Source organism: Propithecus coquereli, unplaced genomic scaffold, assembly GCF_000956105.1.
Source record: "Propithecus coquereli isolate 6110/MARCELLA unplaced genomic scaffold, Pcoq_1.0 Scaffold280, whole genome shotgun sequence".
Classification (NCBI taxonomy): Eukaryota; Metazoa; Chordata; class Mammalia; order Primates; family Indriidae; genus Propithecus; species Propithecus coquereli.
In genome coordinates this window covers 3,576,108-3,595,536 of record NW_012148397.1, presented here as the reverse complement: position 1 = coordinate 3,595,536, position 19,429 = coordinate 3,576,108, and the positions used below count along the sequence as shown (strand labels likewise).

Genomic DNA, 19,429 nt, shown 5'->3' with positions numbered 1-19,429 from the left:
CAATAATCTGAAACTGAACTGTTTCTTAAAAGATTCAACTTTATGGCTTTTTGTGTCTATTTTACCGACTGTGGAGGAAGGAAGAAGATGGAGGGGAACTTATTTGGAGGTCGAGTTTAAACATGATGATTTCATTTTATTCATTCCGTCAATAATCACTTATTGGGACTGTGCCCTCTGCCCGGCTGGAGACGCACTCCCGCCAATGGGACAGGTGTCTGCTCTTGAAACGCTAGCGCCATGGCAGGGACAGATACGTAAACAGATGCAGGGTACAAGTGCAGGAAGAGAGGTGATGATAAAATGCTTGCGGCTTGAATAATTAACTGCCTGGGGACAGATCAGAAGGCTTCATGAAAAGGTGGCATTTGAATGTGCCCGAAATGGGAAGACTTTGTGGAGAGGACTAAGGTTCTAGCGGGAGGAAGTGGTATGGCCATTTTGTAAGAAGTTCAAGGACTTAAGCAGGAGAATGGCTTGATAAAAAGCAGAGGATGTAGCGGCAGGGGAAGGAATGGACTCAAGTGAGGACAGAGGGCAAAGGAAGACCAGCTCGGAGGCCAGCCCTGCAATGAGGACAGCGTGGAGGGCCACAGGGAAGGCAGGGATGCAGGGCAGGGGCTGGGCTCAGGGCCGGGGCAGACAGGAAGGACTGGGTTTTGTGGGAGCTCAGGGACGACAGGTTCCGGCTTGGGCACTGGGCAGCTGGCGATGCCATTGCTGAGGGGACTGGGGAATGCAGAAGAGGCCCAGCTACGAGCCGCTGGGGCAGGATGAATTGAGCTGGTAGAGGAGGACTTTGCTGACAGTATTTTATGCCAAAATGGTTTTCTTTCTCGTAAAAATGAATGAAATTATTATGTTTAGGAGAGTTGATTTGTCTGGGCAGCGTGGAAACGTCCTGCTGTCAGGCTTAACCCTGCCCGTTCAGCCAGAGGCAAGCTCCGGAAATTGATGCCCATGTCCAGGGAGGTGTTTTCTGGCAAACTTTCTGATTTAGCACCCTACTCTGCGTGGGGGCTCTGTGGCCCATGCCTTCCCTAGAAAAATGCTCAGGTGGCCACTGGGGTGATCATTAGGTGGTATTTCATGGTGTGCCTCGACACTGATGAGTTAGTAACTATCAGTTTATAAAATCAGCTTGTAACTCAGTTCAAGTCAGTTCATTTAAACATTTCTTAGGTGCTTACAAGGTACCAGGAATTTTGCATTTATGATTTCCAGTCCTTATAACAACCCGGCTGGCAGGTGGCATTGTCCTCCTCTGCAGGTGGGGAAACTGAGGCTGAGAGAGCGCAAGTCCCATGCTTGCAGTCAGTCGCATGGCTAAGGCGGGGAGGTGGGCTCATTCTGAGGTATAGCAGGCACCGCCCCCTCATCTCCGGGCCCCGGGATGCTGCCTGCCACCGCTGTGACTGCACCCTGTCTGTCACCAGACCTCGAGAGTTCTTTTATGGGGCCACTTTGTCAGTGGCAAAATTGTAGCTAGTATTTTCAACATGACTGATATTTTACTGGTACTTGAAATAACGAGGAATGATGGCTGGGTCTTCAATTTATTTTTCTTCCTCAATTAACGGAACAGCTGAGATAAGGGGTGTTAAACTGGCTTAATTGGGTTGCCACCATAACTAATGGCTTGATTTAATCCAAACTAGCATCTTTTAAGTAGAAGCCATCTAAATAATCTTACTACATCTCCCATGCAGAGCTTGGTTGATCTGTGAAAAGGGAGGGACCACAGATTGAGGTATCTTTTTGAAGTTGAGATCTCCTCCTAGCCCCAGTCTGGGGGCTGTAAATTCTGTGGTTCCGTAGTCATTTCACTATGGGGCTGATTAACATTTTTTTTTCTTTTAATCAATCTAAATGTACTTTGAACAATATTTCAATTTTGAATCAGCTGGCATTTTCAGAACATCTATCATATAGGAGACTGAGGGAGAAGGCAGGCTGGGACATGATATATCTTAGCCTATGAAAAATCATTATCTTAGTCTATTCCATTTTAATTTTACAGCTGTTATGCTTGGTTCTATGTCTGTGTGTCTTCTTGGTAGCCCACGCCGCATTTTTCACTGACAGACTCAGATATACTTCATACAGGTTGCTAAGTCATGAAAACATGCTGCTGAATTTAGTGGTAATTTGGCTTGTTTTTAAGCTATCACTCCCCTATTCTTTTCTCCTTTTTTATCCTTTTTTCCCCTCTCCTTAGTCCCTGAAGAATCCCCTATTCTTTTAAATGAAAACAGAGGGGGAACATGACACGTTTAATAAACACATAAAAACTTATGGTGGACTCTAGAGATGGTATGGGCTTCCTTGTTCAGACTATTCATATGCACTGAGCCTGAGAAAGAACTAACACAGATAATTTTTTTTTTCTTTCTTTAAACTCTCTGCAGAGCATGAGAGGACATTTGGGTTTGCTGAAGTAAAATATTTGTCTTTGTTGTTTGGAGTCACCATTCAGATCTTCTCTGAGAGTATAAGAGCCCCGTTGGACAACAATCATGGAACGAAGAGCCACCCTATTCCATTTCCAAACAGAAGGCGGAGTGAGAGATGAGGTTATGGGGGGGAGGAGGCAGGCGGAGCAGCCTAACGGAATTCTGGGCACTTGCTGGTCACCAGGAAGAGCAGCTGGCTACACTTTTCCTGCCCGCGACCCACCGTCCCCAGTGGGATTCCAGAACTCGTACGAGAAATCGCTTGTGACAGTTTTCAGCCCACATAAGACAGTGAGACTAACATTGACCTGCCTGGTGATGATCTGAGTGGTGGTGATCACACTGGGGTTTAGCTAATGCTAATTGCTCCCGCTTTGCTGCACTGTCAACACATCCCCAAAGGGACTCCATTTTATTGCATTCCAGAATGTTCTCTCTACATCTTGGTTTTTCCCTTGACAGTTATTGTGATTATTTTTCCATTCTTAAGATAGGGCAGCAATTCTGTTTTCATTGAAATCTTGAGTAAAAGCATTCCTGTACTCTGAAGGCACCATCTTAACCTTTTCAGAAAATCTGGACTATAAGGCAAATGGTGATATTCATCTCTAAGGATAAAATGCTTGCCAACATTAAAGGTCACACCTTATTAATCTATAGGATTTAAGGCTTTACTTATCAAATCATTTAGCTATGCAGCCAGCTCTGATTTAGCAAAACAAAAGCATGTCAGTTATGTTGAAACAATGTTGTTAGCTAATTTGTAGCTCATGAAAATTGAGAACAGTTTACGAAAATTACCTTGAGTATACTGTTGGTTACAAAGTGTCTTTTCCTTCCCAAATCTTCTATAACCCAGGTATTATCAGTAACATTATGAAGCATGATTCTAGAATTTATCTAGACTAGCTTTGGGGCTCCAAGCAAGTAAGTCCAAGGGGCTCTTTATTTCTGCTGACCTAAGGTCAGGTTTCTAGCCCTGTCCTGTCTGTTACACACTCCATTCTGATCGCACACTTTCTAGCTTGTAAGAGGCACTTAGAAGAATGCGCTTTTGGTACTGTCTTATAATTGTTCCGAACTGAATAAGTAGAGCCGTGTGCAGCAAGTTTTGATGGTGTCACATCTGCCCTTTGCAAAGTATTGTAGGGACTGCGAGTGCTTGCTCTGCCCTGCTCCCTCCGCATAACTCAGATCACTCACCGTTCCTGGCGGAACTGGCCCATCAGCAGACCAGGACTGTCCTTCCTTGGAATGGTAAGATGGTGAGAATCTGTCTAGAGGGTAAGCAAGTACTTGGAGAATACATGAATGGGTATAGGTCTCCAGCAGACAAGGGACATGCTGTCTCTGCGGCCATGCATTTTTTTGTTAATTTCTTATTGAAGCATATAAGTATTCATGTATCATAAATACACAGCCTGATGAATTTTCACAATCTGATTACACTCAGGTAGTCCAATGCTACCACATCAAGAAATCTACCTGCAAGGTAACCTGACAGCCAGGATTAGTTTCACCTGAGTTTGATCCTTACATAAGTGGAATCATTCAGTATGTCACCTTTTGTTTTGGCCTCCTTTCATTCACCATGTTTGCGAGATTCACCCATGTTGTTGTGAATAGTTACAGATCATTCATTCTTGTCGTTGTATAGGCTCCATTGTGTGAATGCACCACACTTTATTATTCTACTTTTGCTGGGCATTTGGATTGGATGATTTCCAATTTTATGTTCTTATGAATAATGCTGTTATTAACATTCTGGCACTTGTGTTTTGGGGAATATATTTCTGTTGGATATATAATACCTAGTTGTGTAATTCCTGGATCATAGAGTATATAAGGGTATATAGGGTTGACTTTAGTTGATACTTTGTTTCCAAAGTGGTTGTACCAATTTATACTTCTGCCGCCTTTGTATGAGAGTTCCAGTTATTTCACATCCTTGCCAACGCGTGGTATTTTCTATCTTTTCATTTCGGGCATTTTGTAGGTGTGTTGCTGTATTGCATTTCATTGTATTTCCTTGATTAATTTGTATTTTAATTTATATTTGTATAATTTAATTTATGTATTCTTGTTTAATTAAGTGAGCATCTTTTCATATGTTTTTTGGCATTTGTACATCTTTTATGAAGTACCTGTTAAGTCTTTTACCCACTCTTCTTTGGGTTGTGTCTTTTGCTTACAGATTGTAGAATTCTTTGTGTTATAAATATCTAAATATCTTCTATTCTGTGGGGTTAACTTTTCACTTTGTTTTCTTTCTTTCTTTCTCTTTCTTTTCTTTCTTTCTTTCTTTTTCTTTCTTTCTCTCTTCTCTTCTCTTCTCTTCTCTTCTCTTTTCTTTTCTTTTTCTTTTTCTTGACACAGGGTCTCAGTCTGTTGCCCATGCTAGAGTGCAGTGGCTTCATCATAGCTCACTGCAACCTCAAACTCCTGGGCTCAAGTGATCCTCCTGCCTCAGCCTCCCGAGTAGCTGGGACTACAGGTGTGCACCACCACGCCTGGCTAATTTTTTTTTTTCTATTTCTAGTTGGCCAGCTAATTTCTTTCTATTTTTAGTAGAGACAGTGTCTTGCTCCTGTTGAGGCTGGTCTCGAACTCCTGAGCTCAAGCAGTCCTCCCGCCTCAGCCTCCCAGAGTGCTAGGATTACAGGTATGAGCCACCACGGCTGGCCTAGATCACTTTTGATAAGTTATAATTTTGGAGAATCTTGTTCATTACATACAAATTGTCAAATTATTGCATATAGTGTTTATAATATCCTTTTATTTTTTTTGATGTCTATAGTCATGTTCTCTTTTTTATTCCTGGCATTGGTAATTTGTATTTTTTTCTCTTTTTGTCTCTTTATTCATCTTGATATGCTTGTATCAACTTTATTAAATGTTTTCAACAGAAAAGCTTTTGGATTTGTTGATTTTGTCTTGTTCGTTTCCTATCTTTCTAGAATTTTCCTCTAAGCACTGGTATAGTGCATCCCATAGGTTTTGATATTTCGTATTTTCATTATTCTTTCCACAGTATTTTCTATTTAACATTCTGTTTGACTATGGATTATTTAGAAGTGTATTGTTTTATGTTCAGGCAGCTGGGGTGTTTCTAGTTCTTAATATCAGATAATACATATTTCAGTTTTGAAATATCCATTTGATTCTTTCTACCAGAGTTCAATTCAAATCTCTGGTGTAATTCTCTCTGCTTTAATCTGTCTTTTATTCTATTTCCTTGAACAGAGCAATCACGGTTATTTGAAAGTCTTTATGTGCCAATTCAGATACCTGGGTGCTCTGCAGTCTGACTTTCCTCTTGATCACCACTGTGTGTTCTTGCTTCTTGATGGATCTAATGATGGCAGGGCCCCCGGGATTGTGGCCGAGAGCCCGGAGCATCTCAGCCCTGAATGGCCCCAGGAGACCCAGCTCTGCCCTTCCGTGGCTACGCCCCAGCTCCGCAGCCATCCAACACCCGCTCTCCAACCCCTGTGCCTTCGCAGTCTGGCAAATGTCGTAAATGAGAGAAGGCCGTGTGTGTGAGGAGAACTCGCTTCCTCTGGTTGGTCTCTGTTTCCCGCGAGATCCCAGGAAATTTCACTCTGCCCTTGAAGAGGCATCTGTCCATGGGGGAAAGCAACCGTGTGTTTAAAGCCCCTTAAGTTTCCAGTGTGTCACACCAGCCCCCGATCAATCTAACAAGTGTTTCCGATTTCTTTCCCTCCATCCTAGACCCTCTGCACGGGCCCAGGCTGGCTCTCTCCTGGAATCAGAACATGCCCCCAGAGCGGGGGGAAAATGACTGTCCCTTACACTGTCTTTGGAACGACTCCTTCCCCTTCGGTATTTTAGCGGATCCAGCCTCCACGGCTTCCGCAGCTCTCTGGTGCCTTTACGATGAAGACTTCTTCTAGCATCTGATTTCTGTAATTTATCTGGATTTCTCTAGTGCTACAGTGGGAATATTGGCTTACACATCCCAGCTGGAAGTTCCTGCAGCCATATATTTTATTGACATGATTTCGCATAAATTCCGGAACGACTCCTGGTTTGGAGCATATCAATTTATTTTGCTTTAGCTTTCCTAGAGTTACCTGACAAAAACCCTTATTCTTTCATTCCATCAAATAAATTGAATTTCTATACAATTAATAAAAACAAATGCTCACTTTGGATAAAGTTGAGACATCACTTGGTGCTATTAACTTTGATCGAATAGGTAAGTGTTGTTTTTTTCCTGGTTAAACATAATACCTAGAGATAAGTTTTCGGTGAGTGACAAAAAGGGGCCTTCAAACGGAAGTTGCTCTGATCCATGAGGCCTTTTCAAAAATCATGTTCTCTTTGCTCTGAGTCTTTTGGGCCTTGTTCAAGATTATTCTCCCTAATGATGGTTTTGTATATTAATGCCAACCTGGTTTCTATTTACCATACATCTTTAGGGACATTTCAGTCCTCTGGAAACAGCTGTGACACCAGATTTTAAATTTCCTTGTCTGACATTGGTATTAACAGAGTTAGACAAGAAGTAGACGCAAGCTGTATTTTTCTTGAGTCACGGGAGGACCATCCTTGGCTTCACTCTTTCCTTTCTGGAACCCCCATCGGGGAGGGATTAACATTTAGTGAACATTTAATGCGGCTTTTGATGCAGAGTCTGGAGGGCAAAGCAGCACGTCATCGCCATTTCTCCTAACAGGGCCTACGTAGGAATCATCCTCCTCATTGTGCAGAAGTTGCGACGGAAGCTTTTGCAGTCACACAGCCAGACGGCTCGTCTGCCGAATGTTGAGAAAACACAGATGAGACTGAATTTCCTCCACCGAAGCATGTGGTTGTAAGGTGTCATTGGGTCTTGACTATGTTGTAAGTTATTTCCTCACAATCGGATAACTAGTAAGTGGCATGGAAGAACTTAAAACCAGGTTGCTACTTCCAGGTAGAAACCCAAGGTAGGAAAATCATGTCTTAATGGTATGACTTTGAGAAAGTCACCTAAATTCTGTGTCTGGTTCCTAAGTGTAAATCAGGATCTAGTTCCCCTCACTACTTGTGGGCAAGGTGGCCGCACAGGAAGTGTCGTTGATTGATTAGTGCACGCCTGGAAAGAAGGCTCTCGTTTTTGGCAAAAAGTAAGTATACTGCATTTTTTATTTTTTTGATGAATAATTGCGTGAAATATTCCATAAGGCAATGACAACTATACTGTGCTTTATTTCAACCTTCTTTTGTGGCATTCCTAGCTGAGAAATTTTTCTACAAGTACAGATAGTTTTATGTAGAACCCTGAAGTCATTACTTCAGCTGATCTATTGTTGATGTTTTTCATTTATACGGCATTTTAAACGTTCCCTTGGCTTCTTGTCATCTCCTGTTAACGTCCTTCATACTCTGCCTAGATCTCTTCCTGCCAGAAAGCTTTTCTGTTCTGACGGCTCTCATCTCTTGCATGGGCAACTCCCTGCACAAATCTCCTCTCCTTATTCCATTCCTGTATCGCTGTCTCTCATGGGACATAATCTCAACAGCTCATTCCTCTAGAGCAGGATGGGAGCAATCCCCTGAAACTAGCTCCCTGTTTCTGTCAATGGAATGACCATTCCCGATTTCCTTGTCCCCTGCAGTCTGATCTCAACAGAGCAGGGAACAGTCACGGCCCTTTGAACTCTACTTCCTTTCCCCGCCAGCATGTCAGTTCCACGAGGACGGGTTGTGTTTTATTCACTGCTGTGTTCCCAGCATCTAAATTAGGGTCTGGCGCATGGTTGTTGCGTTATCAGCTTTTGAAGGAATAGCAGTTGTTTCGTGGTTATGAAGCTACTAGCTGAGTGTACCTGATGTCTTTCCACGGTAGGATACCATAATAGGATAAAAGCCCCGGGGAAAATTCAATTGTCAGGGTCAGTAATGTCCTCTGGGACTTTCTTTCAACTTGTATTAAGTCAAAGAACCCTCTGCAAATGAGAGCATGACACTAAGACAAAGGACATTCGCGTGGCTTCCTAACCTTGGTGCTGCCCGAGATGGAACAGCGAGCTCACCGCCCTGACCCCTCACTGGACATTACTCACCTTTCCACAGAGACCCGAGGATTCCAGGACTTGGGGATTTTCCTGACTCAATATGTGCGTGTTTAAACATTTGCTTCCCTGCTCTCACACATTTATATCCTTCTCAAGAACACCTCTGGGTGTCTCAGGAGAAATTTAAAAGTGTAACTGAACAGTATACCCTTGATGGTCTTTTTCAAATTACTCACCACTGTCAATTGCCAAGAAGAGGGCAGTGTACACGCTGTTGTGGACGAACGGGGACTCGCGGTCCAGCATAGCCGTGGTGTCAACAGTCCCATTGATGGGGTTGATGTTCAGCCAGCCTGCGGGGTCCTTGTAAACAGAATACCTGGAAAGAATCCAAAACAGTGTCAGATGGCATTCAAATTAGTTCAAGAAACATTCGCTGAGTGCTGGATACAAGCTCCTGTGCTAGGCGCTGGGTCATGCTCGACAACAATCCAAAAACATCATTTCAGCTACAGTTGGTGATTCAGAAAGTAACGTCTGGCCACCGACCCGTGGCCTGCTCTGGGCAGAACACTTTGCACGTGCGCCTCCTTTATTCCTCACGACAGGCCTGCGAGGACGACGCTCGTCCAAGCTCTGCCCAGCTCTCATAAAGGCAGAGCAGAGTTCACAGTCCAAATCCACCTAGTTCCTTTGCCACGGTGGATGCGTGATGTCTGCAGACCAGGTGCGAGAAACACTGTTGTGAAGGCACCACCGGCACCTCGGTGCTGCAGGAGGAAGTCACTGCCTTTGACGGAGGGTCCCCCGGGCTCTCACAGAGAATGCAGCATCTGCGACAAGACTGCAGCAGTGGGTGGGATGTAGCCAGAGAATGAGGGGACAGACAAATGAGGAGGAGAGGACAGTGTGAGTTAACACCTGGAATAGAGACGTTCACTAGGATGTAAATGCCATGGGGGCGGGAATATTTGTCTGTTCCCTGCCATGACCCCAGGTCCTAGAACATTGCTTGGCACATATACAACGCTTGGTAGATATTTGCTGAATAAATGACTATTTAGGGACTAAGAAGTAGACGGCTGTGGTTGGAACATAGCTGCAAGGGAAACTAAAAGTAAATGAGTTTGGAGAAACCGGGCTGATAACAAGAGCATCTTCCTCATGGGATTCAACCAGATTATAAAAACGTAAACTACTGTTGTAAGGAGTTTGGACTTTGGATAACGGGAAACCATCAAAAATTTAAAAACATTATGTCTTTTTTTTTGAGTTGCTGTAAAAGTAATACATGCTCATTTAAGAGGTTCAAACACTATAAAGAAGCACATAGTGAAAAATGACATTCTTATCTATTAATATCAGGGAGACTCAAACTGAGCATGACTCAGGTTTCTCCGAACTGGGTGGCTTGGGTAACGTGCCATTTCCAGACCGAAGCCAGGAGGATGCTTGTTGGTGTTCTGCCATTCCCCACCAGTCTTCAAAGTACGTCCCCCTGAAGAGACGTGAGAACTGGTAGCTCATCAGTCTGGGAAAGATGCCAGCTTCGGTTCTAAGGATGTTTAAAAGTAGATTAACCAACAGGATTGCAAATCTGCAAATGAAGATCTTGAGCAAATGACCACCCCAGTCTTCACAGTGGGAAAGATATCCACGTCCTCATCCTGCAACCTGTGGACGTTACCTTGTGTGGCCCAGACTTTGCAGGTCCGATTAAGTTAAGGATCCTGAGATGGGGAAGTTATTTCGGATTATCTGGGGTGGGAGGCTGCTAACTGCAGTCACAAGTGTCCTTATAAAAGGGAGGCATAGGAAATTTGGGACACACTGAAAAGGAGACCAAGTGATCACAGAGGCAGCGATTGGAGTGATGTGGCCGCAAGCCAAGGAATGCCGCAGCCACCAGAAACTGGAAGAGGCAAGAAAAAGCTCCTTTAGAGTTGTCAGAGGGAGTGTGGCCCTGCTGACACCTTGATTTTGACCCTGTGATATTGATTTTGGACTTCTGTCTTCCAGAACCATGGGAGAATAAGTTTCTAGTCCCAAAGTTTACAGAATTTGTTACAGTGACACCCCTAAATTATTACAGTATAATATCCCCACTCGCAGATGAGGAAACTGAGGAACAAACCACATGGCTACTCGAGTTGTGGAATCAGGATGGGGGCCCAGGTGGTTGGATCCCAGAGCCTCTGTCCTGAGCCGTCCTGCAAAGCCCTTCCCCGCTCACTCATTTACACAGGCAGACGGGCAGAAGATGCCTTTTTTTTTTTTTTGGAAGTATCTTATTTTGAAGAAGGTACTAAATTTTGAGAAAACGTTGCCTCCGGAGATAGAATGAGGATGCATCCAAGTGCGGTGGGTGGGATTACTCCTGTGTAGGTGAAACAAGGGGGCGGTCCACAAACGTGTGGCCCCAGAGAAGGGGAAGCGCCCAGGTTCTGACCATGCCTGGGAGGTGATCTTGGGGGCTGCAGTGTGATTGTTGCCTGGGGAGGCCGTGTCTCGGAAAGAAGGTATGATCAACCTGGGTCACCGAGAGGGCGGCCAGGGAATAAGAAATTGCTGGCTGTCGAAGGGAAGGGCGTCTACGCAGCTGCCACAAGCCGCTGGTGCCCCAGGACAGACAGCGCTTCGCCTGCAGCCCTACCCTCATCACCAGCCGGGGGCCCTCCCCTCGCTCCAGCCCCTCCCGGAGCCCCAGCCTCGGGCTGCGGATATGCTGGTGGTTCACTGGGGTCGGGGACTCCTCTGTCCTCTTCTTATGTGATCTGACCCATCCCCCAGAATGCTTTGTAAATATCTGACGCAGCAGAGCCCTGGGCGACAGTGACGGGGACAGAGGGAGAGAACGAATGAGGCTAACGTGGGGCTTCCCACACACGTTGCCGCCTAATTATCATTTCACTATTTTGTGAAAACAGAAGCGACATATTACTTTTGAGAGTGAACTGCTTTAAAAACTCCAGTCTCTCATTTCAGTAGTGATTTCTGCTTCCACCTGGCAAACCCCTGCTATTGTTCAATACCCCACTCACGTGTCCTCTCGTTTGCCCTGTGTGACTTCCCCGGTAGAAAGAATTGTCCTCCCCCAGGTCCTTGCTGGGCACACACCTGGATCCAAATGCCCGTTATGGGCCCTTCTAGGCCTGCCGCCCTCACCGACCCTAAGCTCCTGGTGTCAGGATGATCACTGCGTCATATTCAGTAAAATGCAAGTAAGAAAGCGCCCTTGTGCCCGGCTCTGTGCTAAACACTTCGTGGGCATCACCACATTTGTTTTTGTGATTCACGACAACCTGATGCAGCAGGTATAATCCCTGTTTTAAAGGTGAGGTAACCAAGAATCAGAGAGGCTTAGCACCTTGCCGAAAGCAGCCCAGCTAGGAAGTGGCCGGCCTGGAATTTAACACAGGTGTGCTGGATCCCAGGGGCTGGGCTTTAATCAGGTCTGTTTCTCATGCCTAAGACCAGGTATTGTCCACTGTGCCTTCCCAGGGCTGAGGAGCGTGCCTGGGCACAGTGGGTGCCCAGTAAATATCCACTGCATCTTTTTTCTTTCAGCTGGAACAACCATGGAATCGGCAAATGCAAGGACAGGTAGCCTGTCTTTTCAGGTAACGAGTTCACAGCTGGTCTGGGAGTATTTTGTGGTCGTTCAACATATTTGAAATAATGACAGTTTTAAATGGACCATATTTTATTCCCTGATTACTCAACTTCATTTAGAATATAAATAAAAACGGAATTAAATAACCCAGCTTTTCCACACTGGCATACAAGCACTGAGCTTTGATTCTCCCTCTGTGGTGGTTTTCGGTCTCACGCTGCTGTGACTGCGCAGCGTTAACGTGTCTGCTTGTGCGCAGGAGTAGGATGCGCGGAGACGCGAGCTGGGACTCAAGCCTCTAACGCAGCACCCAGCACCCGCGCACCTGCTTCCCCGCGTCTCATTTCCAGCGAAAGCCGAAAGCCGGGCCTGGCTGGTTTGACAGGATGGCGCTGCACTCTCTTCCTTAAAAAATAATCAGGTGTCCATGGCTATGCTATTCAATTGTGTTTTCGCAGGACTCTTTAATTCTGCTTCCCTCTATTTATTTATTTTGCTGTTTGGTGCCTCTTCCCTCGGGAGACCTGGTGGAGGTACGCCTGTGTCACAGCTGCTGCTGCTACCCAGAATCACACTCGCGGACAGGGAGGGAGGGAGGGACATCCATAGCGGAGCACTCCCAAGCTCCCAGCACTGGTCTACACTCTTCCCTGAGCAAACGTAAGGCTGGGCGGGCAGGTCCTCCGCTCCAGACCACCCGCCAGTCTGCTCCTGCACGTTCTGCCTTTCAAGCGCTTTTGTCAAATCAGCCTTTTTGACCCATTGGCCAGGCACGCTATGTAAATTTCTGACATTTTCAAAGCTGTCTTTTTAATAAACCTTTCAGTGTAAAGATACCAGTGTGCAAGATGTTTTCTATGCTTCTAGGCCTGACAAATGCACATGCCTTATTAAATTGGAATTTCCAGGCAATTTCTCTGTAATGTGAACTTTGCTTGTTACAGGGGAAAAAAAAATCAAATTAAAAACAGAGCTCATTTCAGTCTGTAATGTAGCTTCACAGAAGCTGCTCGGAGTGCTTGCCAAGGCCTGGCTCTTCTGGGTGTCGGTGTGGGAGATGCAGGGCGGACTGATGAACAGAAGCCGCGCAGGGGAGTGGCGGGGACGGGGCCCTGCGCCGTGCTGGGAAGCTGGCTTGCTCTCAGCAGGGCCCATCTGAGCGGGAAGGAAGCTGCCAGGCAAGTGGCCAGGGCCAGGTGCTGATCTGGACGGGCTTCCAGGGCCGAAGGCTGCCAGCCGCCACCCTCAGGGGCCCTGGTATTGGTGGGAAGGAGGAAGAAATCAAAGGTCTGGCAAGTTCCTACTGCAGGCTTCTTGGGGTCACTCTCTGTGATGTAGGGGACCCATGTTCATGCAGCACAGGTGCCAACATTACCTGAGTTAGCACAGCCTTCCTTTATTTTAGACTTAAAAATATTATAAAGTAATATAGAACTATTCGTGTAGGATAACCAAATGGATAATGGAATATAATAGACCACAAGAATGGCACAGATTTTTTATATATATGGGATATAAAGATCCATCTATCACTTTATCTATATATCACTATATAATACAGGTATAGATACATAGGTAGAAAGGACCTATGGCCTTCTGATTTCAAGATTGTTCTTTTTTTAAGCACCAAAGGAGGCAGAAAAAGCTTCATCTTTCTCTGCTGCACCCCTTTTAATAAAAGGATTTGTTCTGTAAAATTTGGACTCAATCCAAAGGCCATACTTAAGGACCTAGAAGACCACATGTGGCCTTAAGGCCACAGGTTCCCCACCCCTGCTTAGATATCTTTCTAATCTCAGTGCCAAAACTAAATTCAAGACGAACTCCAGACAGAAACTTACAGAAGTATTGGAAGGAAATACAGATAAGGGGAGAAAATATTTGCAACACAAATAACCAAGGATTACCAGCCAGCATACAGCAAGAATTTCTATGAGCAAGGGACATGAACAGAAAATTCACGGTAATGGAGATACAGAAGATGTTCCCCCAAACATAAGAAAGGGCATTCAACTCCACTTACAAGAGAATTTCAAATTAAAACTGTGCTAAGATACCATTTTTTACCTATCAGATTAACAAAATCCCGAGGTTTGATAACACTATCTTGTGAAGGCACAGGGCAAAGCACGGTGTCAGTTTCATATGGCTGCTGTAACAAATGACCACAGACTTGGTGACTTCACGCAAGTTGGTTCTCTTACAGGGGCCGGGGTCAGAAGTCTGATACGGTCTCCCTGGGCTAAAATCAAGGTGCCAGCAGGACTGTGCTCCTTTTGGAGCTGCCGGGGAGAGTGTTTCCTTATCTCTTCCCACATTCCTTGGTTTATGCCACCTCCTCCCTCTTCAAAGCCAGCAGCGGTGGGTTGAGTGCCTTCCATGTGATCGCAGCTGGAAAGTGTTCTCTGCTTTTAAGGACTCGTGTGATTAGATTGTGCCCCCAGATAATCCACGATAATCTCCCCACCTCAAGGTCCTTAACCTTAATACGTCAGCAAAGTCCCTTTTGCCATGTAAGGAACATAGTCACAGGTTCCGGGATCAGGACGTGGACATCTTTGGGGATCATTATTTTGCTGACCAGAAGCACTTTCACCAATTGCTGCTGGGGGCACAAATCGGTCAGTATCTATGGAGAGAAATGGCAATCTCTAGCAAGATTATGAATGCATTTAGCCCTGACCCAACAACCTCAAATCCCTGGCTTTGTCCAATAAATATAACTGCTTACATATGAAACAACACATAATCAAGGTTGTTAGTTAAAGTACCATTTGTAACAGCAGAAGACTGGAGACAGCCTAAGAGTTGTCTCTAATTGGGGGACTGGGCGAATGCATTTTGGTATTACACATCCACGCAGCAAACAGCAGGGAGCTCTGAGAAAGAATGAAGACGCTCTCTCGAACAGAATGGAAATATTTCCAAGATACCAAGACACCGCGTAAAAAGCGAGGTGTAGGACAGTACGTATGGCATGCTACTTTTTGTATAAGAAAGGGACAAAATAAGTCCTTGCATGAAGAAACTCTGGAACGATGTACAGGGCATTGGTAAAATTGGTTGTGAGGAAGGAGGCCTGAGGTCCAGGGCAGATGGCGGTGGTGTGGGGCAGATCTTCACCGTATGATTTGTTGCACTGGTTTTTGAATTACGTGAATGAATTACATATTCAACAATTAAAAAGAAACGTATACAATCAAGACAAAAAAAACTACAAAAAAGCAACCTAAAGTCTATGGTTTGGGCTGGGCGTGGTGGCTCACACCTGTCATCCTAGCACTCTGGGAGGCCGAGGCAGGAGGATCGCTTGAGGTCAGGAGTTCAAGACCAGCCTGAGCAAGAGCAAGACCCCATCTCTGCTAAAAATAGAAAAAATTAGCCAGATTAGCCAGGGTGTTGTGGTGCGCACCTGTAGTCCCAGCTACTTGGGAGGCTGAGGCAGGAGGATCGCTTGAGCCCAGGAGTTTGAGCTAGGCTGACTCTACTCAGGGCAATGGAGTGAGACTCTGTCTCAAAAAAAAAGAAAAAGAAAAGAAAAGAAAAGAGAAAAAAGAATATGATTTGGCAATTCACAGGGGATCCTCAAATGATGACGAACCCACATAGTGACATCAGTCTCGCTATTACAGTAAGGAGGAAGGAGGAACGCGGAAATTCAAACGGCAAGGGGACACCGTATTGAACCCAGCAGGTGGGCAACCGTGACATGCTGCAGTGCTGGTGAGCGTGCTGTGACCTGGAGCTCTCTCACGCCGCCGCGTGCAATTTACCGTGCAAAGTGGAAGGGCTCCTTTGGAGGACATGCTGGCTTCATTAATGAAAGATGCTATGCCCCTTGAGCCTTGGACGTGTTAGAACATATGCAAATGTGTAAGGAGAGGTCTGGGTAGCTATTCACAAAGCTGATGGCACAGATTACCTTGGGAAGGGGATGTGAGTTGGGGGTGTCAGAGGAAGCCAGTCCAAGCTCCCCAGGGTGCTGTACTCGCACTACAGTTAGAGGAGTGCTGGTCTGGAAAGACCCTGGCCGATGTCACATGTTGCAGGGAGGACTGGCTTTTGGGACCAGCCCTTGAGACATGAGCATAACTGTCGCTCATTCTCAAAGAGGAGTCTAGAAGGATAGGAAAGATATGAGAACCCTGGAAATTAAAGACTAGGAAAGGGGGAATATGGAGTAATTTTATATTCCTACTGAAGGAATATTCCTATTGAAGGAAACGAGCAACTCTGTAAAATTGCAGGGAGCAAAGGAAACAGTAGGTGGATGCTTAGCTCCCCACTTAATTCCAGTCCACTGGGCCCCCTGTGTTAGATAAAATGTCTGCTTGGGTAATTCAAATCAGCCACTTTATTTAAAACAAAGCTGAAAGGTATAGAATTCCCAACTGAAGAAAATACACTGTCTGAAAATAGCTCTTATAGCCACGGCTCTGAGGGACAAAAAGTGCAAGTTTCGAATCTTCTGACAACACGTGCAGATGGGATTGAGGGGCGGGTGAATCCCAGACTCCCAGGTTAGTTAGACAGCCACAGCTCGTCACCATTCAGGGCTTGTGGAGTGAGGAAGGGGCAGCTTTCTCTTCCTCTCCCAGGGAACCAGAGCCAAAGAAAGTCTCAGGAAACAGAAAGGACTTCCCATGGGTGGAGAGATGCCACACCCAGCAGATGTGGCCTGGAGCCTGGGCGGGGCCTCTCAGGGTTGGGAAGGTGGGCTTGGCTTGCCTTGTCCAGCACTAGCTATGACTTTCTGCAGCTCCGTAACAGCCGGGAACAGGGAGGGAGCAGCTTTCGACGGCTGCAGACCCTTCCCTGAGCGCCCTCTCCAGGCATCCCTGAGCCCCTGGTGGATTCCTGTGGTCACCTGCACGAGGCTCTACCGCATTACAACCCTGAGCGTCACGCAGCAGCGGCCATCTTCTGATGGCACATGGACCAAGGCTCAGCTTTCTGCAGACATTCCTACCCTGCCATGACGACAGCAATGCACATCACAGCCCAGAGCGTCAGAGTCAAGATTCCAGATGCCAGCCTTGCCAGTGGGCCTTTCCAGGGACAGTAGGCTCAGGCCTGTGCTGTGAGCTCCTTCCTGCATAGTCCATAGTCTATAGTCCATGATCAGAACAAAGGAACCATAAAATCACAGAAATTCTACTTATCTGTAGAAATCCCTTAATTTCTATTTCTCCTAAAACCCTTTTAATTCTACAGACTACATGTGAAAATCCTTGAGGAAGTTGGAAATCGTGAACATGCTCTCATAGGCACAGTGGCGTCTGGCTTCAACATCACTCACGTTTACCCACGGAAACACGGATTTGGTCTTCGGTGTTCATTGCAGAAAAATTCAGACAATACAGATGAGCGAAAAGAAGAAAATTAAAATCACTCTAATCCACATCCAGAGATAAGCACCATTAACATTTTGGTCTAGAAGTTTCTAGACTATGTGTAGATATATACATGCACACACATGCATTTTTCATGTGACTATACTGTTCCTGCACCCGTTTTGAAATAAATCTTTGCTGAGTGGCTGTTATGCGCCAGGCACCAAGCTTGGTGCCGGGTATATAGCAGTGGATTCTCTGCTTTTTTGGATCTTATATTCCAGCAGGTAGTCAGGATATTACTTAGTAATTACACAAATGACTATTTAATTACATTTGTGACAAGGACCATATAAATATCTTCTCTCCCATAATAAATCACGGGCTGTGAGTGATTTTCTATTTTTCAGCATATACTTTCTGTTGTTGGAGCTACTGCTAGAAGCACACATTCACTGATCACTGAGGAGGCGCCACACGATGTACGCATATACCCACAAACCCGGGAGGTAGAGATTATCACCCTCATTTTACAGATGAGGAAACAAAGGCTCAGAGTGGTCCCAGAGCTTGCCCAAGTCATGCGGCTTTTAAGCAGGAAAACTATGGTTTTCTGTTTTCCTTGAGACTAGGCCATGTGGGTTGGCCATTTTTCTGTGCCATTGGTTCTTTGACTTTGGCACTGATTGGAATTACCATGGTTGCTGAATTGTGATGGGGCCTTTTCATTTTTAACATGTTTTCCAGGTGGTTCTGGTTCATCAAAGTTTGAGAACAACCATTCTATGAATAACGATTAAACTGTGAGCTGAAACCCAGGGGTATGTCCCAAGGCTGGGCTTTCCTTAGGAAGGATAACTCAGGAACAAAGGATTGGGATCTAAGCAATGGTAATATGTCCTTAAGAAAACTATCTATTAAATTGATATGTTAAATACAATTTTTTGGAATTATATTTCTGTTTATAAAAATCATACACATTTGAGAAAGGTTTAACATAATATAGCAAATATGTGTGAATTAATATCTTCATCCCTAGAAATTCTCAGACACTATTGGCTTAAGCTGTTCTTTTGGCGGGAGGCCCTATCAACGTCCGAGCCACCACCGGGCTGGCTACTCAGCTGCGATGCAGATACCGGGGAATTTGTGTCTGAGAATGCTCAACAGTAACTGAGGTCTGAGAATGATTTACTCTAGAATGCAGTCCTCACGTAGTCACTGTCACTAGTGGGAGAGGAGGTGGCAGGCCCACAGCGGGGCGCCACAGCCTACGCCCAGGATCAGCAAGAATCAGGGCCGTGCCCACACACAAGCACCTTAGTGTCACCGTTCTGGGCTTCCACCCTCTCCTGTCTGCTCTCTGACCTGCGAGCCCCATGTGCGCCTGGTCTTTCCTGGAGCTGACATTTCTCAGGCGCCGGATGCTTGCCAGCGATTGTACGCACCCTCTCGCCACCTGTTCCAGGCAAGCAAGTCTGCTCCCAGCTTCTCCCGGCAAAGGTCAGGCTTGGCTTCGTGTCTGAGGCCATTAATTCCTTGTTAGAATTTACAAAGGTCTCACTACAACAGCCGCGACAGGAGTTTTTGTGCCTGCAGCAGGATTTTTCTGTTACCGGGCTCTTTCTAGCTGGGGCTTCATCTCCATTCTGCAAATTTATTTCCAGAGGTGACTTCCAATGTCTCGCCCCGACCCCACCCTTGCCGCCACTGCCCTCCCTCCGCCTGTTTTCTGAAACCTACGTGAACGCAGCAGTTATTAAAGAGGGAAAGCAAAGTCTCCACAGTGATGCTTTATAAAGTGTCTTGAAAGGATCATTTCCTTATTGCCATAGGCCAAGTTGATCACAAAGCAAGACAGAGAAATAGAGAAAAACAGACTCAATGTGGTAAAGCCACAGATTTAACAATGTCATAAAAAGTTGGGAAATTGGGACCCTGATATGGTAACTAAGTTTGTGGCCCTTTTAAATAATAAACTGAGACTTCAGAAAAGTTCAGATTTCT

The 19,429-nt window shown here is 45.5% G+C and overlaps 1 protein-coding gene across 2 annotated transcripts in view; it reads right to left on the bottom strand.

Annotated features, from left to right (window-relative positions):
• Positions 1–19,429, bottom strand: part of CDH13 (cadherin 13) — a 977,229-nt gene that overhangs the window by 20,473 nt on the left and 937,327 nt on the right. For both annotated transcript variants that reach the window (XM_012648205.1, XM_012648204.1), the window contains exon 10: positions 8,713–8,855. In XM_012648205.1, coding sequence (XP_012503659.1) covers positions 8,713–8,855 — 143 coding nt within the window. The remainder of the gene's footprint in view (positions 1–8,712; positions 8,856–19,429) is intronic.